Below are 26,853 nucleotides of genomic sequence, written 5' to 3' on the forward strand. Positions count from 1 at the left end.
AGCTTTCTCCCCACTGCCCTGACAGTCGCCCCTTCTCTGCCTATTCATCTATCTGTTATCCCATAATTTCTTCATTAGTCCCTTCCTTGCAGAAGTCAATATCAGAAATACCCAGCACCTTAATCCCAGTTGTGTAAGTTTTTATTTTACCTACTAATTCATTCTGTATCCCTCCACCTTACTTTCATAGATAGCCCTGCTTCCTATACTAATCTGAGGAAGGGTGCAGACATTACTGTAGATTCTCATAGATCTGTTAGAGTTCTACCAACATCTTCTCTAGCTCCTGAGCATGCTGCCTCAGCTTCTCACCAGACTCTGACACTGCTCCCTCGTGCAAATCCTTTGAATTTTGCACCAAGCTATAAATATCCACCAGAATGGATAAGCCTATGGTGGCCCCACCAATGACACGGGCTCCCTTGGTCATTGTCTTAGCAGTGCCTCCAAACACTTTGCCTATCAGACTTGAGCTCTGGGCTGAGATTTGAGCTGCTGTCTGAGGATTGAGACTGGCCAACTTCATGGCACGGATGTGCCTTGCAATCCTTCTTACAGCTGTATAAATATTTTTTACAGAAGAAAATCTATTTTTGTTATCACTTATCACCTCCCCAAGTAGATTTAAATTGATTTCCGATGATTCCACGTTCATGGCTTCAGCTTCTATGGATGACATATTAGATCTTTCCACATAGCTGCTGACTACATTGGTGGAAGCAGCCAATACCCCCAATCCCAAACCAGTAGCAGATAGACCTAAACTGATCCCTGCTGTAAATGGGGCCAGACCAAAGCCCACAATAGTCAGGATGCTAGACAGAATGCCAGTGGAGTCAGCCACCACATTGGCAATGGTACAGTCCTCGTGGACATGGTCAGCCCTGTCGGCAAGTCTATAGAGCTGCTTTATATGCTGATCAATATCCCTTTTCACCGACGGATATAATTCCAGAAACCTCTTCCGGTTTGCCAGTTCTTGCTGGCGCTTCTCTTCGACATCTTTGGCTGTGAGTGTTTTATGTTTCTTCAGACCTTCATAAAGTGCATCTGCCTCATCACTATAACATAGAAGGCACATAATTGACAGGAAGTTAGAGGACCTTCAAGTGGGCTGGACAATTTGCCTCCCAAATAAACCTTCAAGTTTTCACTGGCACTCATAAATGGAAAGGATCTGACAGGAGTCATGAATTTCCTCCTTAACATAAGTATATGTTATACATTGTAGAGGAAACCCAGTATTTAACTATCAATATGTAAACATCATTCATGTTCTTAACTAGTAGATATTTGATACATTTAAAAAAAAACATCCTTCTTGGTAAAAAAGGAACTCATCCACTGCTGGTGGGAATGCTGCCTGGTCAAACCCCTAAGGAAAACAGTATGAAACTTTCTCAGAAAACTCAGAGTTGAACTTCCATAAAATCCAGAAATCCCACTTTTGAGTATCTATCCTCAGGACAGAAAAACACTGATCCAAAAAGAGTACGCACCACTCTCCATTGCCATTTTCAGTCAGAATCAATCTAGATGTCCAACAACAGAGCGTGGATCACGTAGATGTGATATATATGCAAAATGGAATACTACATAGCTGTAAGAAATGATGCAGTCATGAAATATGCAGCAACATGGATGAAACTGGAAGATATTATATTAAATGATATAAGCAAGAAGGATAAACATAAAATTATATCACTTATATGTGATATTTAGAATAACTTCATGAAGAAATTCAATGGCTTATATGTGGATTGTTGGGAATACTCTTGGCCATGAATCAAGGGAGGAAAAAGAAAGAATTTTAGTGGAAGAAGAGAAGGACTTGTAGGGGACAGGGTGATGGTGTTTCAGGAATATTGGTAGTGTTAAGAAAAGACAGAAATATCCAAGCCAGAGTCAACAACAATGTAATCATGAGATGATAGAAAGGAGGAGGGTGGTATAGGCATGGATGGAATCTGAGGATACTAGTGGTGGGAGATTGACACTGGTGGTGGGTTGGTCCTGATAGCAAGATAGCAGATATTTGTAGAGTGGTAACCCTACTTCAATAAGTATAAGGCACCTGGGAGTAGAGTACATTGATTTAGAAAATTTGGACTGTAGCAAGATAAGTTGCTTATCTGAACTTTCCCCAGAGCCCTTAGGAAGCGTTTTCTGATCACCTAGAACGTCCTGGTTGAAAGGACATTAGTTCCAAGGGTATTGGACCAGTAGATGGTCTCACCATGTGATATTTGATGAGTCTTCAGGTCATGTGGTCTCAGTTCTGACCTAGGGAAAGGCTAAAAGCTAAAGGCTAGTCATGTGAGCACGTATTTGCTTAACCGGAATATAATTTTTTTCACAGTGACTAGGTAGAAAACGACTCTTTTCTTGAGTAAAGCACACTCAGGTTATGTGAAATGCTCCTCTGAACTAGAACTTGACCTTGGCCTTCCCTGTTCTTGGCAGTCTGTCAATCCCTGACCCTAAAAGAATGCTGCTAAGTCAGTTTAGTGAGAGAATTTGGCACCCCTATATCTGTTGCTTATCACTTTGATCTATTCTGCTGTATCCATACTTGACCTGCCTTTTTAAAAAAGTGCCATTGCTAGTGATAAGGGCACATCTCTAATTTCAACCCCAGATGATTAACTGGAGGAGGTGGGTAGGCAAAGAGGTAAGTTGACAAGAGTGGTAGAATGAGGGACATTCCTAGCTGACCCCCTTCCTTTTTTTTTTTTTTTTTTTTTTTGGTTTTTGGGCCATATCCGGTGATGCTCAGGGATAAGTTTGGCTATGTGCTCAGAAATTGCTCCTATCTTGGAGGATCATAGGGGACACTGGGGAATTGAACTGCAGTCCATCCTGGGTCAGCGGCGTGCGAGGTAACTGCCCTATTGCTGCGTCATCGCTGTGCCCCCCCCCCCTTCCCTCTTTTTAATTCCTCTTTTAACTCAGCGATGGCCACAAACTCCTTCCATGCTTCATCTTTTCTCAACAGGAGATGCAGGTCCTCTTGGTCTATTGCATTCAGGACATAGTGGATGGAATCCTCCACAAAGGAGTGGTTCATTTCTAGACAAGAAAAGAAAGGAACAAATAGCAAGACTGGGATTCAGCCTCCGTGGCATTGATTTTTAGTGTTACCATGTGCTTCTTTCTGAGCACTGTGCTTGGGACACCACTAACAGAATTACATGGAGACATGGCATGAAGTGTGTCTCCTCTGGTATCTGATAGTTCTTTTCCCCCATTTTAGCTATATTTGGAGATGTGGTATTTAAAGGGGTAGGAAAGTATAAGTGACTCATCTGACTCAGATCTTAATTTGGTTGGTTGTTTTTGAGTCACATCTGGTGATTCTAAGGGATTCCACCTGGCTCTGCACTGAGGAATCACTCCTGCTGATGCTCAAGGAACTAACTGTGACGCTAGGGATGGAACCTATGTAGGCCACTTGCAAGACAAATGCCCTATCTGCTGTTTTCTCTCCAGCCCTGGTTCTAAATCCTTTAAGACTGTAAAAAATGAAGGATCTCCAAATATCCCCCCTCAATCTCTTTCCACAAGAGGACAGAGTGGAAAAATGTCTGCCTCAGAAATTGGCTCACTCAGAAAAAGAAGTCTTCTCTGAAAGATATCAAGAATATATTGAAAGATATCAACAATAGATGAGGGGTAGGAGGACAATCTATTAGAGGAAGCTTGCCACAAAAAGCAGAGAGTTCAGTTAGAGTAGAGTCAGGGGTCTCAAACTCAATTTACCTATGGGCCGCAGGAGGCAAAGTCGGGGTGATTCTTGAGTGCAAAGTCAGTAGTAAGCCTTGAACATTGGGGGGTGTGACCCAAACGACTAAAACAAAACAAAAAGAGACTCCTCTAGGGCAGGGCCACAAAATGTTGTACAGAGGGTCGTTTGCGGCCTACGGGCCGCGAGTTTGAGACCCCTGACTGGAACACTCAAGGACTTCTTTATTTGCTGTAGTGCAAGCCACAGTGTCAAAAAGAAGAGGGAAGGAGAGAAATAGAAAGAGAAAAAACATGTGAGGCCATGTCAATATGTTTCCTACTATACAGGAGCAGGAAGAGAAATATTGTCATTTCACACAGTGAGTAAGAAGAGAGCTCAAGATTTAAATCTGCATTAAATTTTTAGAGGCCAGAGAGATAGCACAGTGGGTAGGGTATTTGCCTTGCATCAGTCCCAGGTTTGATCCCCGGTATCTCATTTGATCCCCCTACCTTGCCAGGAGTGATTTCTAAACACAGTGTCAGGAGTAACTCCCGAGGGCAAAAATAATTATTTTTCAAACTTTATCACAATGAACTCTTCAAAAATTCCTCCAATACCTTAAACTTTATAACACATGTGTGGAGATTTATAATGTGGCTATATTAAAAATAAGGTTTCATGGGGCTACAGAGTTATTACAGCCGAAATGGTGCTTGCCTTACACATGGTCAAACTGGGTCCAATCTCTGGCATCCCATTTGGTTCTCTGAGTCTGCCAGGAGTGATGTCTGAGTGAAGATCAAGAAGTAACTCCTGAGCATCTCTGGGAGTGTCCCAAAACCAAATAAGATAAGATTAAAGTTAAGAATAAGACTAACAATAAGATAAAGCAATAGAGCTATACCACTCCTGGGAATATACTTTAGGAACACAAAGATACAATACAAAAATCCCTTCCTTACACCTATTTTCATTGCAGCACTATTTACCATAGCAAAACTCTGGAAACAGCCAAGATACCCTTCAACAGATGAATGGCTAAAGAAACTGTGGTACATATACACAATGGAATATTATGCAGCCGTCAGGAGAGATGAAGTCATGAAATTTTCCTATACATGGATGTACATGGAATCTATTTGCTGAGTGAAATAAGTCAGAGAGAGAGAAAGATACAGAATGGTCTCACTCATCTATGGGTTTTAAGAAAAATGAAAGACATTCTTGCAATAATAACTTTCAGACACAAAAGAGAAAAGAGCTGGAAGTTACAGCTCACCTCATGAAGCTCACCACAAACAGGGATGAGTTTAGTTAGAGAAATAACTAAGTTTCGAACTATCCTAATAATGAGAATGTACGAGGGAAATAGAAAGCCTGTCTAGAGTACAGGCAGGGGTTGGGTGAGGAGGAGGGAGATTTGGGACACTGGTGATGGGAATGTTGCACTGGTGATGGGTGGTGTTCTTTACATGACTGAAATCCAAACACAACCATGTATGTAATAAATTTGTTTAAATAAAAAAATTTAAAAAAAGAAAGCACAATAAATTTGGGAACTCTGAAATATTCAAGGGCTTAAATTATCCAAGTGTACCCCTGGCATGCATTAAAACAGGTTTAGTTTTTCTAGCTGAGGTTTAATAAAATTTGTAGATATTCATTTAAAAAAAAAAAAGAAAAAAAAAAAGATAAAGCAATAGAATAAGAATAAAGATGCATAGGCCGGAGCTAGGAGTAACCCCTGAGCACCACCAGGTGGTGCCCTCAAAGCAAAAACAAAAACAGCAGCAACAAACACATGTACCATGAATAAAACCTCAGTTCCCAGACATAGGATGGTCCTTCTGTTCTTCCCAGACCCTCTAAGACAGGCAGTGGAATGAATTCTTCCAGTGGGTGTTCCTGGGTCCTCAAGTCTGATCCTTGGGATCAGTCCTCGTCTCCTCTCCCTGATTGTCTCAGAACACAGGTCCCCAAAGTGGTACCTCTCACCCCACTTGGTCCTTTGGCTGAGCCAGAACTCCCTGTTTCTGGAAAGAGAAGCTTATGTTTTAGGAAACTTTCAACTCTGGACCCCTACAGGGACCCAAGATTGAGATGCTTCTTATTTTTGACCTGTCCTCCCTCCTTCCTCCGCAACGTCACAGAGACAGCAATGTGATATTTGCTTCCTGGCCTGGGAGCTCCTGGGGAATTTTGTGGCCAAGGGGAAGAGTGTCATGATATGGTGTAGCTAGAGAATAGTTTCCTGCAAGTATGTGTGTTTTCTGCTTCACTGAAGGGAAAAGGGAAACCAGGGCTTAGATGCAGGAAACCCAAAGCCTTGTGGATATTTATTGATTCATGGGGGCCTCTTCTAAGGTCATGAGTAGGTCCCTCCCTGAGGCCTTTATATTTGATAGGAAGATACTAATGCTAGAGGTTTTTCTGGGTAGATGCTCTAACACAGGTCTAAGGAGAGGGAAATGGCTCGAGGGGAGAGGTTCTACCTGAAACATGAAGAGAGAGGATCAGCATTTAGGGGAGACTCTTGGGGGAGTGGGTAACATGGGTAGGCATAAACATTGATTCTCTGTTTCACATGGAATTTTTTTTTCATTGCATGATTGAATGCAGTTAATTTGGTTTAAGACACTCAGTTCCAATGGTGTAAGGACAAGTTGTGGTGTGGCCATGACCAACTCCATTTTCCACATGTCCATTTTTCTAGAGGGTTTAAGACAGAACATTTCAGGGGCCGGGCGGTGGCGCTGGAGGTAAGGTGCCTGCCTTGCCTGCGCTAGCCTAGGACAGACCGCGGTTCGATCCCCCGGTGTCCCATATGGTCCCCCAAGAAGCCAGGAGCAACTTCTGAGCGCATAGCCAGGAGTAACCCCTGAGCGTCACAGGGTGTGGCCCCAAAACCAAAAAAAAAAAAAGACAGAACATTTCAGGAAGTTCGAATGCATGTGGTGGCTTAAATGTACTGTCAAGGTAGCTTGGTTATAATAGTCTCCTGAGGCAGGAGACATGGAGGGGTTATGGTACCCCTCAGGGTTGCTGATCTAGTGCTCCCTCTTTGCCCTGCCTCCCTTCGTTCAGCCTAGAAACACGACTCTTTTCCTCCTCTCCTCCTTTCCTTTCCCATCACCTCTCCTCTCCTCCCCTCCTCTCCCTTCCTCACCTTGCCTCACCTCTCTTTATTTCTCCTCTCCTCTCTTTTCCCCTCCTCTTCTCCTATTCTCTTCACTTCTCTCCTCACCTCTTCTCCATTCCTCTCCTCTCCTTTCCTTTTCTTTCCCTTCCCCTCTTCTCTCTCCCCTCTCACCCCCTCTACTCAACCACTCAGGTATGTCCTCTCTTTACTTTGGGCAGTAGGAGTAGGGGAGAGAGTGAGAGAGCACCTCAGTCATGACTTCTGAGCTCTCACCAGTGATGAGTCCTTTTCCCATCCTGCTAGTGCTTATGGTTGCTCATGGAACTCTATCAATTGTTCCCTCCTCTGGAAGATATCTCTATTGCCTCCCACTATCTAATCTCATCAGAAGACCCACTCATCAGTCTTCCCTCAGTGTGGATGGCTGACCAAGATTTCTGATAGTGATAACTATATATAAATCCCTCACTATCTAATCTAGTCAGTAAGTTCACTGAGAAGCCTTCTCTCAGGGTTAATGACTGACCAAGATTTCTCACATTGAAGGTGAAAAAGAAATCTCATCAGAAGGCCCATTGAGAAGTTGATAGCTAAGAAGATTTCTGCTAGTGAAGCTGGCACTCTTCATACTTAGTAACAATCATTTATTTGGCCTAAATATAAATCTCCCTTCTGCTGTACTGAGCACATAGTTGAACTTTTTACTTCCTAACATAAGAATTTTTACAAGCAAATATAGCCTTGATTAAATTTCTCTTTACCGAGAGCCCTGGGAAGCGAACCCCCAAAAACTGCTTTCTGGAGCTGCCCAGCAAGCGGGTGAGTGAGTAAGAAATGGCTGACTGGGGGAACTGCCAGGTAAAGTGCTGACTGACTCACTTGCGGAGTCCCCACCTGGCGGTGCTTCTTCTGAGGAAACTGAGGATCTGAAGGGAGCCCTGCCCTGTTCTTCTCTGTCTTTCCTGAACTCTGGAAGCTCTCCTCAGAGCCCTGGGAAGCGAACCCCCAAAAACTGCATTCTGAAGCTACCCAGCAACTGGAGCCCTGGGAAGCGAACCCCCAAAAACTGCATTCTGAAACTACTCAGCAAGCAGCCCTCCTCAGAGCCCTGGGAAGTGAACCCCCAAAAAACTGCATTCTGAAGCTACCCAGCGAGCGATCCAGCGACCCTGCACTCTTTCTAAGAAAAGAACACCATTGCAACAAGAAGAAAAAATCACACTAAGAACCGTGCTGGATCACAGAAGCAAGCATTTCTCTCCGGACTGTCATCTCTGCTGCATGCTCAGGCCTAAGATTTGATCCTGTGTGAGGCTTCATCCACGGAAGACTCCCCTCCCTTAGAGGCAAGTCAGCCCATCCAGAAAGGGCGGAGCCAGAGGAGTGTGCTGCCTGCATCATATAGCCAATGAATACCACCACAACACGTAGAAAAACCCACAATACAAGTGTGACAATGGGGAAACAACGCAGGCCAGCATCAGACATAGAGAATGAAGAAGACAATTCTGAGGACCAGATAATGACCAACCAACTAATCAACCTCTCAGATAAGGACTTTAGACTAGCAATATGGAAGATGCTCAAAGAACTCAAAGAAACCATGGATCGAGTTGAACAGAACACTAATAAGAACCAAGAAAATATGAAGACAGAAATCACAAAACTCCAAACTGAAATAACATGTCAACTAACAGGTCTGAAAAAGTCAGTAAACGAAGTAAATGACAAAATGGATAAGCTTTGGGACAGGGTATCAGAAGCTGAGAATAGACTTGGTGCTGTGGAAGATGAGATACATAACAATTCCATACAGCAGGAGAGGTTGGAAAAAAAAACTTAAAGCAAATGAGCAGACAATGGAAAAATTAGTCAAAGAATGGGAACAGATAAAGATAGAAGTCTATGATAAGATCAACAGAAACAACTTAAGAATCATTGGAGTCCCAGAGACCCAGGAAGAAAATTTCCAGGAATAATCAACGGTCAAGAACGTCATTAAAGAGAAACTTCCAGAGCTAAAGAACATATGTGATCAAATCCTGCATGCTCGAAGAGTACCAACCAAAAGAGACCCCAGAAAAACCACGCCAAGACACATCCTAGTCACAATGACAAATCCCACAGATAGAGACAGAATTCTGAAAACAGCAAGATCAAAAGGGGAAATTACATTCAAGCAAGCATCCTTGAGATTTACAGCAGACCTGTCACCAGAAACACTCAATGCCAGAAAGCAGTGGTGGGATATTGTGACAAGACTGAATGAAATGAATGCTTCACCTAGAATACTGTACCCTGCAAAACTCACTTTCTGGTTTGACGGAAGAATACATGGTTTCACAGACAAAAAACAGCTCAGAAACTTTACAGACTCAAAACCAGTCTTAAAAGAAAAACTGAAAGACCTAATTTAAGAAAAGACTACCCAAAAGACACACCAAATTTCGATATAAAGATGGCGTTAAATCCCAGGACAATTCTTTCTCTCAACGTCAATGGACTAAATGCACCAGTCAAGAGACACAGAGTGGCTAAATGAATCAAAAAACTCAATCCAACCTTCTGCTGCCTACAAGAAACGCACCTGAATAGTCAGAACAAACATAGACTCAAAATAAAAGGCTGGAGAAAAATTATCCAAGCAAACAACACCCATAAAAAAGCTGGAGTGGCCATACTAATATCAGATAATGCAAACTTTATACTCAAGAAAGTTGTAAGGGACAAGGATAGACATTTTATATTAATCAAGGGGTATGTAGAGCAGGAAGAAATAACTCTCCTAAACATATATGCACCGAATGAGGGGCCAGCAAAATATTTAATACAACTGTTGACAAATCTGAAAAACAATATCAATAACAACACAATAATTGTGGGGGACCTCAACATGGCTTTGTCAACACTGGATAGGTCAACCAGACTGAAACCCAACAAGAATATACTAGACTTGAGGAGAGAAATGGAAGAAAGAGGCCTAGTGGATATATATAGGACACTCCATCCCCAGAAACCTGGGTACACATTCTTCTCCAATGTACATGGGACATTCTCCAGGATAGACTACATGCTGGCACATAAAACATACCTTCATAATATCAAGAGGATAGAAATTTTGCAGACTACCTTCGCAGACCACAAGGCTCTGAAATTATTTGTGAATTCCAAAGGGACTCAGAAGAAAAACTTTAACACCTGGAAGTTAAACAGCCTCATACTCAATAACCAGTGGGTCTGAGATGAAATCACGGAGGAAATCAAAAGGTTCCTGGAAACAAATGACAGTAAAGACACAAACTATCAGAACTTATGGGACACAGCAAAAGCAGTACTGAGAGGAAAATTTATAGCTTTGCAAGCACACATCAGGAAGGAAGAAGGAGATTACCTGAGTAGCTTAATGACACAGCTAATAGAACTAGAAAATGCTCAACAAAAGGACCCAAAAATAGAAAGACAGAAGGAAATAACAAAGCTGAGAGCAGAAATCAACGAAGTGGAAACCCAAAAAACAATACGAAAGATCAACGAAAGCAGAAGTTGGTTCTTCGAAAAAATAAACAAGATTGATAGACCACTGGCAAACCTAACAAAGAAAGAGAGAGAAACTTGATAACTCGTATTAGGAATGAAAAAGGAGAGATCACTACTGATATGACAGAGATTCAAAGGGTAATCAGAAACTACTTTGAGAAACTCTATGCCACTAAAAATGAGAACCTGGAAGAAATGGATAAATTATTGGACTCTTATAATCTTCCACGGTTGAAGGAAGAGGATGTAGCATATCTAAACACCCCCATCTCCGTTGATGAAATTAAAACAGTAATCAAATGTCTGCCCAAAAACAAAAGCCCAGGCCCAGATGGATTCACTAATGAATTCTTTCAAACTTTCCAAGAGGAACTACTACCAATCCTGGCAAGACTCTTTCATGAAATTGAACAAACGGAAACACTTCCAAATAGCTTTTATGAAGCCAACATCACCTTGATACCTAAACCAGACAGAGATGCTACGAAAAAAGAAAATTACAGACCAGTATCGCTGATGAATGCAGATGCAAAGATCCTCAACAAAATCCTGGCAAATAGGATTCAATGCCTCATTAAGAAGATCATCCACTATGATCAAGTAGGTTTCATCCCAGGAATGCAAGGATGGTTTAACATCCGTAAATCTATCAATATAATACACAACATAAACAACAAGAAAAATAAAAACCACATGATCATATCAATAGATGCAGAGAAAGCATTTGATAAGGTCCAACACCCATTCTTGATCAAAACTCTCAGCAAGATGGGAATGGAAGGAACCTTTTTCAATATAGTTAAGGCCATCTACCATAAGCCAGTGGCAAACATTATCCTCAATGGAGAAAAACTAAAAGCCTTCCCTCTAAATTCTGGCACAAGACAAGGCTGTCCTCTCTCACCACTCCTATTCAACATAGCACTGGAAGTACTTGCTATAGCGATTAGGCAAGAAAAAGATATCAAGGGAATCCAGATAGGAAAGGAAGAAGTCAAGCTCTCACTGTTTGCAGATGACATGATACTCTACTTAGAAAACCCTAAAGACTCTACCAAAAAGCTTCTAGAAACAATAGACTCATATAGCAAGGTGGCAGGCTACAAAATTAACACACAAAAATCAATGGCCTTTCTATACACCAATAGCAATAAGGAAGAAATGGACATTAAGAACACAGCCCCATTCACAATAGTGCCACACAAACTCAAATATCTTGGAATCAACTTGACTAAAAATGTGAAGGACCTATACAAAGAAAACTATAAAACTCTGCTCCAAGAAATAAGAGAGGACACGCGGAAATGGAAGCACATACCCTGCTCATGGATTGGCAGGATTAACATCATTAAAATGGCAATACTCCCCAAAGCACTGTACAGATTTAATGCCATCCCTCTAAAGATACCCATGACATTCTTCAAAGAAGTGGATCAGGCACTTTTGAAATTCATTTGGAACAATAAACACCCTAGAATAGCTAAAGCAATCATTGGGAAAAAAATATGGAAGGAATTACTTTCCTCAACTTTAAACTGTACTACAAAGCAATAGTTATCAAAACAGCATGGTATTGGAATAAGGACAGGCCCTCAGATCAGTGGAATAGGCTTGAATACTCAGAAAATGTTCCCCAGACTTACAATCACCTAATTTTTGATAAAGGAGCAGGAAATCCTAAATGGAGCCGGGAAAGCCTCTTCAACAAATGGTGTTGGCACAACTGGATAGCCACTTGCAAAAAAATGAACTTAGACCCCCCCAGCTAACAACATGTACAAAGGTAAAATCCAAATGATTAAAGACCTTGATATCAGACCCAAAACCATAAGATATATTGAACAACACATAGGCAAAACACTCCAAGACATTGAGACTACAGGCATCTTCAAGGAGGAAACTGCACTCTCCAAGCAAGTGAAAGCAGAGATTAACAGATGGGAATATATTAAGCTGAGAAGCTTCTGCACCTCAAAGGAAATAGTGCCCAGGATACAATAGCCACCCACTGAGTGGGAGAAACTATTTACCCAATACTCATCAGATAAGGGGCTAATCTCCAAAATATACAAGGCACTGACAGAACTTTACAAGAAAAAAAACATCTAATCCCATCAAAAAATGGGGAGAAGAAATGAACAGACACTTTGACAAAGAAGAAATACAAATGGCCAAAAGACACATGAAAAAATGCTCCACATCACTAATCATCAGGGAGATGCAAATCAAAACAACGATGAGATACCACCTCACACCACAGAGAATGGCACACATCACAAAGAATGAGAATCAACAGTGTTGGCGGGGATGTGGAGAGAAAGGAACTCTTATCCACTGCTGGTGGGAATGCCGTCTAGTTCAACCTTTATGGAAAGCAATATGGACATTCCTCCAAAAACTGGAAATCGAGCTCCCATACAATCCAGCTATACCACTCCTAGGAATATACCCTAGGAACACAAAAATACAATACAAAAACCCCTTCCTTACACCTATATTCATTGCAGCACTATTTACCATAGCAAGACTCTGGAAACAACCAAGATGCCCCTCAACAGACGAATGGCTAAAGAAACTGTGGTACATATACACAATGGAATATTATGCAGCTGTCAGGAGAGATGAAGTCATGAAATTTTCCTATACATGGATGTACATGGAATCTATTATGCTGAGTGAAATAAGTCAGAGAGAGAGAGAGAAAAACGCAGAATGGTCTCACTCATCTATGGGTTTTAAGAAAAATGAAAGACATTCTTGCAATAATAATTTTCAGACACAAAAGAGAAAAGAGCTGGAAGTTCCAGCTCACCTCAGGAAGCTCACCACAAATAGTGATGAGTTTAGTTAGAGAAATAACTACATTTTGAACTGTCCTAATAATGAGAATGTATGAGGGAAATGGAGAGCCTGTTTAAAGTACAGGTGGGGGTCGGGTGGGGAGGAGGGAGACATGGGACATTGGTGATGGGAATGTTGCACTGGTGATGGGGGGTGTTCTTTACATGACTGAAACCCAAACACAATCATGTATGTAATCAAGGTGATTAAATAAAATATATATATATTAAAAAATTTTTTCTCTTTACCTGGAAAACTCAGCATCAAAAGACACTTCAAAACAACTTCTTTCCTCTTTGTCTCTAAAATGCCCTAGCAGTTTTTAACAGAAAGGAATGTTCTGTTTTAGGGACATCTCTAAAGTACTCTGAGTACTTGCTAACTAATTTACATTACAAAATGATTTGGCCAGGATAGCATCGGGCTATTGAACTTTATGCAGTGTAGATTCTATATCCCTTTCATATAAGTTTGTCTCTTATTGCTCCTCCCAAAAACTAGACCTTAGAAAGTTAGTTATTTGTAATAGCCCCTAGGTAAAAAAAAAAAAAAAAAAAAAATGTTCCCTCAAGAAAAGGAAATTTGATGGGAAAATTTAGCTTCTTGCTAATCCCTTAATCTGCATCAGTATTGACACTTAGGGCCTGGACAGAGAGGAACTGCTTGAGATGTTCAACTTGCCTTCCTTTTATCCTCTGGGCTCTTCATTGTAATGTGTCTATTCATTAGGCCTGCCAACCACCAAGAGCCATGTGAATTGTTTTGAAGATCAAACAGTGTATACTGATAGGCTTCTGTTAACAAGAGAGATGTTGTACTTTGCAAAGAAACAAAATGTGAGCATTCTTTTCATACCTGTGACTGCAATATACCCCATTTTACCCTTGACTTTTACATTAATGATCAGAACACTGTTCTCCCACATAGCCTGTGTGAGTTCTCATTTCTTCCTATTTTGCCATCCATGCATCCACTTAGAGAGGGAACTCTAAGAAGTCCTCTAACACAACCGGATCATAGCTAGCTGTGACATCTCATTCTCAGGGCACCCCTCACTGTAGGGTCTTGAGTAGGACCCATTCAGAGGAGAGGGATTTAAATACCTGGGTTCATGATTCTTTAGGTCTCCGTGTTTCCCCACACTCAGCTCACTGTGTCCAGGTAGGGAGAGGTGTGGCTTCATCCTGTGTGTGGAGGAACAAAGAGTGGGGTCCAGTGTGAGCAATAAGCTGGGCCACAAGAAGCACTTAAGGGAGGGCTCTGGGCTTCCCTCTGGGAGGATCACAAGTGCTAAAATGCTGCTTCCTCAAGTCTCCCAATCAACTCCCAACCTAGAGTGTAAGCACCAAGATTCTCCCCCTACATCCATGATAAGGAACTCTAGACTAAGTAAGACAAGCCCAAACCTTAGTAAAGTATATTTTTGCACCCTAGCTGAAGGCAGAGAGAGTTAATTCAGAAATAAAACCAAAGTGGGTGCCCTCCAGGAATAAAAAACTAGAAGTTGCATGATCTTGGAATGTTCTATCTGATAAGGCTCCCCTCTCAACCAAAGGCTCCCTTGACAACCAGGATTCGCATCAGAGCATCCCTCAACAAGTATCCCTTGACAGCCAGAGTTTGAATCAGAGTATACCTAGATAACCAAAGTTGAGCCAGAAAAATTATCAGTGATAAGACACCTATACAATGAAATAATTATTTAGGGGGGGTTGGATCACACCCGGTGGCACTCAAGGGTTACTCCTAGTTCTGCACTCAGAAATCGCTCCTGGCAGGCACAGGGGACCCTATGGGATGCCGGGATTCAAAACACCATCTGTTCGAATCAACTTCATGCAAGGCATGCGCCCTACCACAGTGGCCTCTCTCCAGCCCCCAACAATGAAATGATTCTATTGTTACTGCTTGTGATTTCTATATAAACTGCTTGAAGTTTGGCTCAGGGTCCTTGCCAAGACTTCCTTGTTGGATGAAGCTTGGCACACAATTAACCAAATAAACTCCCTTTTGTACCTTGCATTATCGGTGGTGGTCTTTGACTCTCAGTGCCAACATGGATGTCAACTCAAACCCTGACAAGAGAAGGGGCCTCTCTCGTGCTCTCTGATGGAGAGGTCCCTGGTTCTCCTGACTCCAGGAATAACTGAGCCTGTTCTTGGCAGGGTTCCCTGCTGACCTAGACTGAGGACACTGAGAGCAAACACAGAGGTGTCCACTAAAAAGCAGTCAAGAGCTGAATCTGCCACGTCCTGCCCCTCTCATTCACTAACTGTCCCTAGAATCTGGCCATGGGACATCACTTTCTCAGTGCACCAGGGATTTTTTTAAAGAACACAAAACTAGGCTTTTTTTTAGGTAGGTTCCCAGTCATGATGGCATGTAACATCGAAGAAGTCAAGGATAGGAAAGCGAGAGATGGAGGAAGAAGGAAGCGAAAGGAAGAAAAAGAAAAAGAACAGAGATGGAGTGATAGCACAGTGAACAGGGAGTTTGCCTTGCATGCTGATGACCCAGAACGAACCCAGGTATTATACCTGGCATCCTATATGTATTTCTGAGTGCAGAGCCAGGAATGACTCCTGAGCATCTCCAGGTGAGGCCCAAAAACAAAACAAACAAACAAAAATTAACAGAGGAAATCAATACTTCTACTGAAACAATTAGGCAAGCAACATGTCTTTTTTTTTTTTTTTTTTTTTTTAGCAACATGTCTTTTTAACAGTCAAAAAGAATCTCCAGGAATACCTGAAAAAATCCATAAGGAACTAAGACTTGTTGGAAGTAATTTTGGGTTCAAGGACCCTTTTGATTAAAACGACAGGATAGCCATAATGGGACAGTTAAATTTATGAATAAATAAAAAGCTATCAATGAAAGGTTGCAGAGAATGTCCACAAGCCCAGGCAGACAAACGAGATCTTCAGACATTTGCAATATCAGGATACAAAAGAGAGTCCCGACAGAAACTCAAACCCTGAGAAAGAATAGAAGATCTCCGCATTGGTAGTTGGTGTTAAAGGTCAGGGAAGTCTTTGGGAGACACTCTCAGATTGACCATTGGAAACTCTGGGCACTTGGGATTAAATAATAGTATTCCAAGAAGTAGAAAGGACATGAATTACATTTCCTAGTATCAGAGCCTGATACCATTGATATTACCAAATAGTCACTGGGTCTAGCCTGAACCCCAGTAGCTGGCCTCAGTTAATACTAATACTAACCCTGGTTCCCCTGGCACTCTCCCTTGACCTCTGACTCAGACCCAAAACTTCCGATCTCTTAGGAACCATCAGATTGCAGAAAAAAATTAGCTGGTGACATTCAACTCAACACACCTACCTCGTCCTCATGCTAATAAATGAAATGTCTGAAAGATTCAGGAGATCTGAAGAACCTTGCATATGAATGTGTTACCCTAAAATGACTCAATTAGGGGGCAAGCTAAAAGAAGAAGTTCACTGTTTATAGAAGATATGAGAATCTCTTCAAAGGTTCTCAAATCACAGAAAACTGGTAGCCATCACTAAACTGCCCTTAGAAGTTGGGATTTTGTTAAACTGCATTTCTATGGGATAGGGTTGGTCTCTGTATAACAGAAGATAGCCTCAATCACAGTTGAAAACCACCTCCCAGCAGGTATATAGGAAACAATCACTCATAACCCTCTAAATCCAGTGCTTGGGGGATATAATCTCTGGGAAGAAATAGCCTTTCTTCCATTGTCAGAGGGTCAAAAGTCATGGGGTTTTCAAGAACTCCAACTACAGAAGACTGATAAAAACAACAGTGATGGAACAGAACTTCTAGAACCGTAAAGAAAGACTCCATTTTGGGCTCCATCCTATGACCTGTGCAAATACCAAGATCTCTAGCTACAGAGGCCTGATTTTATCATCCATGACTGAGCAGAAAGTTTCAAGACACCACAAAAGGACCTGGGGAGGAGTAAAAGAACATGTACGCAGCCTATTGTTATTCTCATGACAGTATACTTCAAGGGCGGAGAAACCCTGTATCTCTTAGGCCAAAGGAATTCCCTTTTTAATCTCCCCAATATTTACTGTGCCTATGCAAAGAAGAAGAAGAAGAAGAAGAAGAAGAAGAAGAAGAAGAAGAAGAAGAAGAAGAAGAAGAAGAAGAAGAAGAAGAAGAAGAAGAAGAAGAAGAAGAAAAAGAAGAAGAGGAGGAAGAGGAGGAGGAGAAGAAGAAGAAATTAAATTTTTTTGATTTTGTTATTGTTGTTGTTTGTTTTTTGTTGTTGTTGTTTTTTGTGCTTTGCTTTGTTTTTATTTCAGGACCGTGGTTATTGTGTGGTTGTTGTCTTTGTTGCTGTGGTGCTTTTCAGTTTTTTTTTTGTATTGTTATGTTTTTCTTCCATTTTCCCTTTCTTCTCTTAAATTGATATTTATAGCTTCTAGAAGGACTCCTCCCGTTTTTTGCTTATTTGATTTTTGCCCCATTTTATTTTTTTTCTTTCCTTCAAACAGAACCACATAACTTGAACCATCTTGTTCCACCTCACAAATTGAGGGGGAAATAATCGAGGGTACCAAGAGCAAACAGTCGTATGAACATTGAGTAGAAATAAAAAATGATCAGGCTTAAACACCAAATCCAAAGTCAATGACAACAGAATAGATACCCAGTCTACAACAAGCTAAACACAGAGGGGACCACTTATACTAGCAGCCCGGGGCGGTAAAAGAGGGGAATATGGTATGCATGCTGGGAACAAGGATAGAGGGAGGACAATATTGATGGTGGGAATGCCCCTGATTCAATGTCACTATGTACCTAAAATATTACTGTGAAAGATTTGTAATCCACTTTGATCAAAATAAAAATTATTATAAAAAAAGAAAAAGAAAAAAAGTAAGTATCATCTCTTGTTTGATTTGGGACCACACCTGGCAGTGCTCAGGGGTTACTTCTGTCTCTGTGTCAAAGATCACTCCCAGCAAGTTTGGGGGATCATATAGGATGTCAGGGATGGAACCTGGGTCCATCCTGGGTGAGCCACATGCAAGACAAATGCCCTAGTGCTGTGCTATATCATTCAGGCTCTAGGGACTATCATCTTAATATGCTCTTAAAGAGAGAGGATTTTGTAAAGAACTATCTCGATCAGGGTAGCCTCATACCATAATCAATCAGGTTTTTGTAGAGTGGGGAATCTGATTTTAAAATAAAGAGATAGGAACAAGAACTCTCTTATTCAGAAAACAGTATAGAATGAGTGTGCTTAAAATTAGACTATAGGTGGATCTGTCCTTTGCTCTGAAGTTCTGGGAAATGATAACTGAAGACCTAGATATCTTCATTAATAAGAGTTTTTTGTTTTTGTCTGGGACTGAAGACATTAGATTCCTTTAAAAAGTGACTATATGATAGGAGCTACATTGGGTTGGTAGAAACACCACCATGGAATATAGTCAGGTGGTATTGGCCAACATGGAAGAGGGATTAGAGGCTCCAAATCAGTCATGCGATTAGTATGTGGCAGTCCGTCCCAGGAAACTCTACACAGAGGCAAGAAGTTCTAAAAGATTGACTTTGAGCACACTGTTTTCCAATCTGCCTGGCTAGGGGTCCTCAAACTATGGCCCTCGAGCCACAGGTGGCCCGCCGAGGACATTTATCCAGCCCACTGGTTATTTTTTTTTTTTTGATTTTTGGGCCACACCCGGTAACGCTCAGGGGTTACTCTTGGCTATGCACTCAGAAGTCGCTCCTGGCTTGGGGGACCATATGGGACACCGGGGGATCGAACCTCGGTCCGTCCAAGGCTAGCGCAGGCAAGGCAGGCACCTTACCTTTAGCGCCACCGCCCAGCCCCGCCCCACTGGTTATTTTTACCGCTGCCTGTCCTGCTTATCCTAGGCCAGCAGTGCGCATGTGTGGGGTTTGTTCCACACTCTCTGACTCTCCTTATTCTCTGTCTCTCGACTCCTCCTCTCAGTCTTAGGCAAGGGCTCTCAAACTATGGCCTGCATGTGGTGATTTATTTAACCTGAATCTAAACTATAACTATGACCACATCTGCTTTTATCAGCTCACTAAGTCCCTTTAGAGAATTTCCCTACAGTGAAAATCCCACCCAAGGGAGATTGGTTAGACCCACAAAATTGGAGTTGGGTCAAATATGAGTAATCTGGGGGAGAGTGACCTCTGATAGGCAGTTTGGTAACAGAGCCCAAATCACAAACCTGTTACATGCAGAGTTCATCTCTTCTCAACCCAAGCCAGTCCTTGCCAGAAAGAGAGATGGAGAATATCTTCCTCATGAAATGCTGCAAGAGACATTCACTACCCAAATACACGTCTCTACCATGTAGGAGTCAACTAGAAAATGGCAATTTATTTATTTTTTCTTTTATAAAATCTTTATTTAAGCACCATATGTACAAGAATGATGGTAGTATGGGTTTAACAACTGCCGCTTGATTCCTTATGAGAATATCCCAAACTTGAGGGCTCCTCCCCCCTAAATAAAGGATCTGGAGTAGGAATGAGTCTAAGAGAGAAACTCAATACATAAGTAGTCTCCTGGGTTCCTGATGTCATAGGATCTTAGTATTTCCTCTGTGCTTGGCAACTCGATAGACACAGACAAAACTGGGAGAAGGACATGTAGAGTTAATTGTGAGCAGCTGGGCAACAAGGATCTGTGAGTGAGCAGATTGGAACTTCCTGAGTAGAGCAGCTTATATATACTAACACAAGCATAAGCTGAAGCTATGTTTCTCTTTCCTCTGGTATGTCTCAGCTGCTAAGCTGCTATTTTTTATTAATAATTTTTTTTTTGGTTTTTGGGTCACACCCGGCGGTGCTCAGGGGTTACTCCTGGCTGTTTGCTCAGAAATAGCTCCCGGCAGGCACGGGGGACCATATGGGACACCGGGATTCAAACCAACCACCTTTGGTCCTGGATTGGCTGCTTGCAAGGCAAACGCCGCTGTGCTAGCTCTCCAGGCCCATTTTATTAATAATTTTTATTTTGACCAAAGTGGATTACAAGTCTTTCACAGCAGTATTTTAGGTACATACCAGCCCTCAGACTCTCCCAAGAATATTCCTACTATTACCAAACTAAGAGCCATTAAAAGCTACAAGGGGAAAACCAAATGACAGCATATATAAAAAACAGATGGTTATAGAGGTAAACCAAAGAAGATGGGAAGGAATGTTCTGGAACCCATGGGGGGATCTGAGTTGCTGCATTTACTAGCTGGTAGTAGCTGCTAGGAAGGTGTATCTTCAAGGTGCAGGGTTCCCTCATTTCCCTGTGTAGGCGTCTTTACTTGGATTCCCTTTTTATTTGAAATTAAGAAATTTTTTGATTTATAAACATTAATAATCATTATAGTTGAGGTCACATGTAGACTAAAACAAAACATACAAAATTCCTGAGTTAAGTGAGACCACCCCAAGCACGGTGTTTCTGACTCCTCAGGAGGACAAGTCTGATGAAGCAGGGTCATAAAGGTGGAGAAATAATACACAGCAGTCAGAAAAGATATTCACTGGAGTCAGCTCACTTTATTCCTCAAGACCTTTCTCTGCCAGGAGTCTCTCTGACATCTGCTTTCTTTGCAGAGCTCTCTCTGACCTGTGCTCTTAAACCATGTCTTTTTTCTGTGCTGCTCTCTTCCAGGTCCTTTTTGAGGAGCTCTGTGTCTCACCCTTAGGTAGACTTTCTATCCTTTATTATCCTGCACCCCACCACAGGGGGAAAGCCTTGTAATTCATAACAGAAAAAGAGATTAGGGAATCGGGATGTTGGGGAAAGGGTCTTTGTTAGGCTTTTACCTAGGTTCACTTTGCAGCCTGTATGAACTTTTGTGGGGTTGATGGAAACAGTCACCACAACTCACCATATCAAAGTGCCCCAGACCCTTCCCCAAAGTCCCCTTGCTACTTCCAGTTCACCTCATCGCCTCCATTACTCATTAATCTAGTTTTGAAATCTAAAGCCAAGCGTTTGTCATCATTCAAGGTGTTTCTGCCTCTGACTTATTTCACTTAAGAAGATTTCCTCCAGTCCCTTCCCTTTTTTGCAGGGAACTGTATGTCTTTACTTTCTCTTACAGTTGCACAGTATTCCATTGAGGGTCAGTACCACAACTTCTTTATCTCCTCATCTGTCGGTGGTCATTTGGGGTGTTTACAGATCCTGGCTGTAATACAATACATTGCAGTAAACATGTGTGCGCACTATAAATCCTTTTGGTTTGGGTTTTGTTTTGCCACACCCAGCAATGCTCCAGACTTACTTCTGGCTCTGTGCTCAGGAATCACCCCTTGTGGGAGTGAGGAGACAGTATGGGAGTGCTGGGAATTAGGCTTGAGTCTGCTAAGAGCAAGGCAAGAAGCTGCTGTACTATCTTTTCAGCCCATGTGGCTTTGTTATAAGTGACCCCTAAGGCTTAAGGCCCTATTGGGGTCCGAAGTTTGGGAATGGCTCAGGTCTGGGTAGGCCTAGGGTTTGGGTAAAGCCCACCACCAAGTTGGAGACCACACACTTACAGAGATGCAAGTCAACAATGCAGATTCTTTGTTCACAGAGCTCTGGGGACATCCCAGACTCCTTTCGCAGTAGGACTTCGGTCTGCAGTGAGACCCTGGGCATCCAGATTCACAAATATTTAGAGAAATTCATATAACAATGAGCACACAAATCAAAGCATTTCATAGGTTCCACATGAGTGTTACAATTCAAAGTTACCAATAATAATCACAGGAAAAAGCGCGATTTCCTAACTGTTCCAGCCCCTTCACGACATCATGAATTCCAGCCCTCATTCCTATGGTGTTTTGTGATATGGGTAGGACTTCCAGGTGGTCTTTAGGTGTGTACTGATTTGGTCTAGGAGGGCCCCATGCTAGCAGGGTGGAGGTACTGGGACAAGATTGTGGACTGTTTGGAGGAGGAAGTCTATAGAGGAGATATTGAGATACTACCAATCACACTTAAGTGGAGACTGGAGGGATGGGGCTTTTCTTTTTGGCTCATCTTATTTCTGTTCTTCATTATCAAAGTACTCTCAAATGACACAAGAATTAGAATTTGCATCGAATGCACATAAAGCGCAATGACATTAATGGATCAAAGACAAAAAGTAGATGGATCATTGAATAATGTTGTTCTTCAGGCTTACACTCAATGCCAAGGGCATTGAAAGGGCATCAATTATCTACGGGTGATGAGGATTTTTTTCAATAATAATAATAGTAATAAAACATATTACTTTTGTAAAATAGCAAGTTTGGGTCAGGATCCTATTGATATGCTCAGGAAAAGATGAAAGACTCCATTGTTTTTGTTTTTTTTTTAAGACTCCATTGTTTACCTTAAAGAACCATTGACTGATAGAGAGGGACTGAGAAAAGTTTTCTCCAGGATGGTTATACTAGATTGCTCTATGTGGGATTTGTTTGTTTGTTTGTTTGATTGATTGATTGATTAATAGCCATACCAGTAGTGCTCAGGGTTTACTCCTGGCTCTACATTCAGGGATCATTCCTGGAGAGGTAAGAGAATCATATGAAGTAGCAGGAATTGAATCCAGGTTGGCCGTATAAAAGGCAAGTGCCCTAACACTGTAATAACATTCTGATCTTTTTGTTGTTAGCTTTTGTTTTGGGGTCACACCTTGCAGTGCTCAGGAGTCACTCCTGGCTCTATGCTTAGAAATTGCTCCTGGGAGTCATGGGGACCATAGAGATGCCAGGATTTGAAGCACCATCTGTCCTGAATCAGCTGCTTGCAAGGCAAAAGCCTTACCACTGTGCTATCTCTCTGGCCCCCTGAAATAACATTCTGGCCCCCAGTCCTAAACAAGCACTAATACCCCTCAACTTTTTGTTTGTTTGTTTACTTTGTGAGTTGTTACCCCACCCCCTTTCATCCTATGTAACCTTACCTGCTAGTAAGACCTGCCCATTTCTGGGAGGGGTCTTTGGGAGGTATGAATTGGATTACCTGAGGGCAGGAAGGGGAGGGATTTTGGAGGAGAAATGGAGGGAGATGATTCAGCAAAAGGGATAGAGAAGAAGCAGGGAAAGCTGGAGAGAGCATGCTTAAATACGTTTAAGATGATAGACCACACATATTGGCTAGGGCCTTGAATAAAAATGATATCTCTTGAAACCTGACTGCTTGTGAGTTTTCTCCCCTCCGCTATCCTGAACCTGCAGACCCACCAGCTGAATGGGATTGGAGATGCGTGGGCCAAGCTGGAGGAGAAAGGCCTCACCCTCTCTCCATCACCGTCCATCACCGTCCATCACCATCCAGGGCTGTTATTCAACAGTGAGTTTTTTAAGAGATTTTTTTGGAAATGACCTTTCATGTCCAAATCTCCTGCTTCTTTCCTTGCATGGGAACTATGGCATATATATGTAGTACTCATAGAAATGTGTATACAATGAGGAGGAAAACAATGGGAGTGGACTGACGTGAAGGTAATATGATGTTTTCCTGGGCCTCTCTAGAGAGAATGATTCTAAGGTGTTTCCATAAAAGTTCTTCCTAAGATCTTAGTAGGCCCAGCCACACACACACACACACACACACACACACACACACACACACACACACACACTCTCTGCTGATCACATCAAGAGCATCTCTTTAGGATTATTCATCCCTATAGGGTTATCTTCCTTGGAGTAAATATAGGGGATAGGAGACATGCTCAAGAGAAAAAACACAATGCAATTGGAGTACAAATAAAATATGAGAGTAATTTGGGATGGGGCTGCTGTCTGGATTTCTCTTGGGATTTCAGAGAGAAATCTCTGATGTTCTCTGTAAACTAATGCTCCTGATTTTCAGTTTCACAAGCCTATGTAAATCTAAGAGTAAGGTGAGTTTATCAATGAACATGATGGAAGCTCAGAATATATCTAGATACATCCCCTAGAACAGTGGTCGGCAAGCTGCAGCTCGCGAGCCACATGCGGCTCTTTACACTTTTTAATGCGGCTCTTCTGTGTGCCAGGCGGCCACTCCAGGAGTCAGGCAGGACTCTGCTCTTAGCCTCCCTCTGTCAGTGCGGGCCCTGTGTGCAGCCCCCGCGGCCCTGCCAGCTCCACACAGCTCCAGTCGAGTCATGTGGTATGGGGGGGGCGTGACTTTCTGTGTGGCACCTCGGCATTGAGGCAGCATCCTCTTTCTGTCTGCTGCCCTCGGTTTTTAAAATGTGGCTCTCAAAATAAATTTCAATCCTGGTTTTGGCGAGATTTGGCTCAGTTGAAAAAAAAAAAGGTTGCCCACCACTGCTCTAGAAGATGGAAGCAGAATTCAAACATCCTGTCCAGCATTCATCCTAGGTGATGAGAAAATAGAGGGCCCGAGATTTGTGTCTGTGGAATGCAAGTGGATTGATCTTGACATAACAGAGTTCTAATCTGAGTCAAAAATCTAGATTTATTTGTTTACTTTGCATTTTCACAAATCACTTATTTGGACTGGAAAATAGCACAGTGTGTAAAGCATTTGCTCTGTATGGGGGTTATATCTCTGGTAAGATCCCATCTTGTCCCCCAAGCACCAACAGAAGTAATTCCTGGGCACAGAGTCAGAAATGACCCCTGAGCATTGCTGGATGTGGCACAAAAACTAAAACAAACAAAAAATCTATTATTTAAGCAACTTTGTTCATAATATTGTTGTAAATACAGTTTTAGAAAAATAGTGTTCCAACTCCATATTCAAATCACTGTCCACATTCCCAGTGTCTCTCCGAACACTATGCCCCCACTAGCTTTGCCTAACCCACTTTTTTTTGTTTGTTTATTTGTTTTTTGGTTTTTGGGCCACACCCGGCAATGCTCAGGGGTTACTCCTGGCTGTCTGCTCAGAAATAGCTCCTGGCAGGCACGGGGGACCATATGGGACACCGGGATTCGAACCAACTACCTTTGGTCCTGGATCGGCTGCTTGCAAGGCAAATGCCGCTGGGCTATCTCTCCAGGCCCAAACCCACTTTTTTAAAGGCAACTATTTTTGCAATACAGCATTTGACATTTCATAGATAAAATGAATTCTCATACTTTAGTGCTCCATAAATGCAAAGAACATAGGCCATTAGCCAAATGTTCCACCCACTTACCTGTCTCTCCCCTCACGTCATTCCTATCAACATAGCCTCTATCATTACCACCAATGATAACTGAAGCCATAGATTCCTTCATTAATCAGAGTTTTTTTGTTTTTGTCTGGGAATAAAGACATTAGTTTCCTTTACAAAGTGACTATACGATAGGAGCTACATTGAGTTGGTGGAGACACGACCATAGAATATAGTCAGGTGGTATTGGCCAACATGGAGGAAAGAGTAGAGGTTCCAGATCAGTCATGTGGCTAGTATGTAGCAGTCCCTTCCAGGAAACTCTACACAGAGAAAAAAAGGCTCTAAAAGAGAAAAGAAATTCTGAAAGACTGACTTTGAGCACATCAACTAGTCCAGGGGTCCTCAAACTATGGCCCTCGAGCCACTGGCAGCCCGCCGAGGACATTTATCTGGCCCACTGGATGTTTTACCGCTGCCTGTCCAGCTTAGTGGCCGACTCATCCTAGGCCCGTAGTGCGCATTTGTGGGGATGTGTGCCTCTCTCTCTTCTCTCTCTCTCTCTCTCTTCTCTCTCTCTCTCTCTTCTCTCTCTCTCTCTCTCTCTCTCCTCTCTTCCTCCTCCTCCTTTTCTCAATCTGAGGCAGGGGTCCTCAAACTATGGCCTGCATGTGATGTTTATTTAACCTGAATCCCTTATGTATGGTAAACTGCATCTGCTTTTATCAGCTCACTAAGTCCCTTTAGAGAATTTCCCTGCAGTGAAAATCCCACCCATGGGAGATTGGTTAGACCCTCAAAATTGGAGTTGGGTCAAACATGAGTGATCTACCCAACATTCACTACCCAAATATAAGTCTCTACCATGCAGGAGGCAACTAGACCCAAATGTTTATTTATTTATTTATTTATTTATTTTATTTGTTCTTTTATAAAATCTTTATTTAAGCACCATGTGTACGAGCATGATTATAGTTGGGTTTAACACTGTACTTGAGACAGGCTTTCTTTTTCCCTCATTCATTCACATTGTTATGCTAGTTTTCAGTGTAGTTATTTCTCTAACTGCACTTATCACTCTATGTGGTGAGCTTCATGTCATTAGCTGCACCTACATGGGAGGATGGAGGGGAAGTAAGGGTTGGGACTGAGGCAGTAAAATATTAAAAATGAGCTTTGTAAGGCAGTATCAAGGTCCCAATACAAGATGGATATTATGAATATATAGAATATATGCACACAATACTATCAATATGAAAACAAAGAGAAAAAATTTCCACTGACTGTCCCAACATAAACTAGTGCTAGAACAGCCTGCCCTCCTCCCAGAGCGCATTCCCATTAGTGTAGGGAGAGATAGGGGGAAAGCCTGTTGACCCCTATAGAGTCCACCTAGACCGGTGCCCAGGGAAAGACTAAAATCCAGGGGAGAAAAACCCTATAGCTGGCAAGAGCTGGTCTCCAAAATCAAAGAGGAAACTGGAAGCCAGATGTCTGCCCACCCTCCTCCCCATGCACCTCCCCCCTGGAGT

The 26,853-nt window shown here is 42.1% G+C and overlaps 1 protein-coding gene across 1 annotated transcript; it reads right to left on the reverse strand.

Annotated features, from left to right (window-relative positions):
* Positions 1–232: 232 nt before the first annotated feature.
* On the reverse strand, positions 233–25,433 carry LOC126006918 (apolipoprotein L3-like). The gene is given in 3 exon segments (XM_049772458.1): positions 233–1,061; positions 2,949–3,069; positions 25,364–25,433. Coding segments are annotated over 3 exon segments (1,020 nt in total).
* Positions 25,434–26,853: the final 1,420 nt, after the last annotated feature.

Source organism: Suncus etruscus, chromosome 4 (genome assembly GCF_024139225.1).
Source record: "Suncus etruscus isolate mSunEtr1 chromosome 4, mSunEtr1.pri.cur, whole genome shotgun sequence".
In the NCBI taxonomy this organism is placed as follows: domain Eukaryota; kingdom Metazoa; phylum Chordata; class Mammalia; order Eulipotyphla; family Soricidae; genus Suncus; species Suncus etruscus.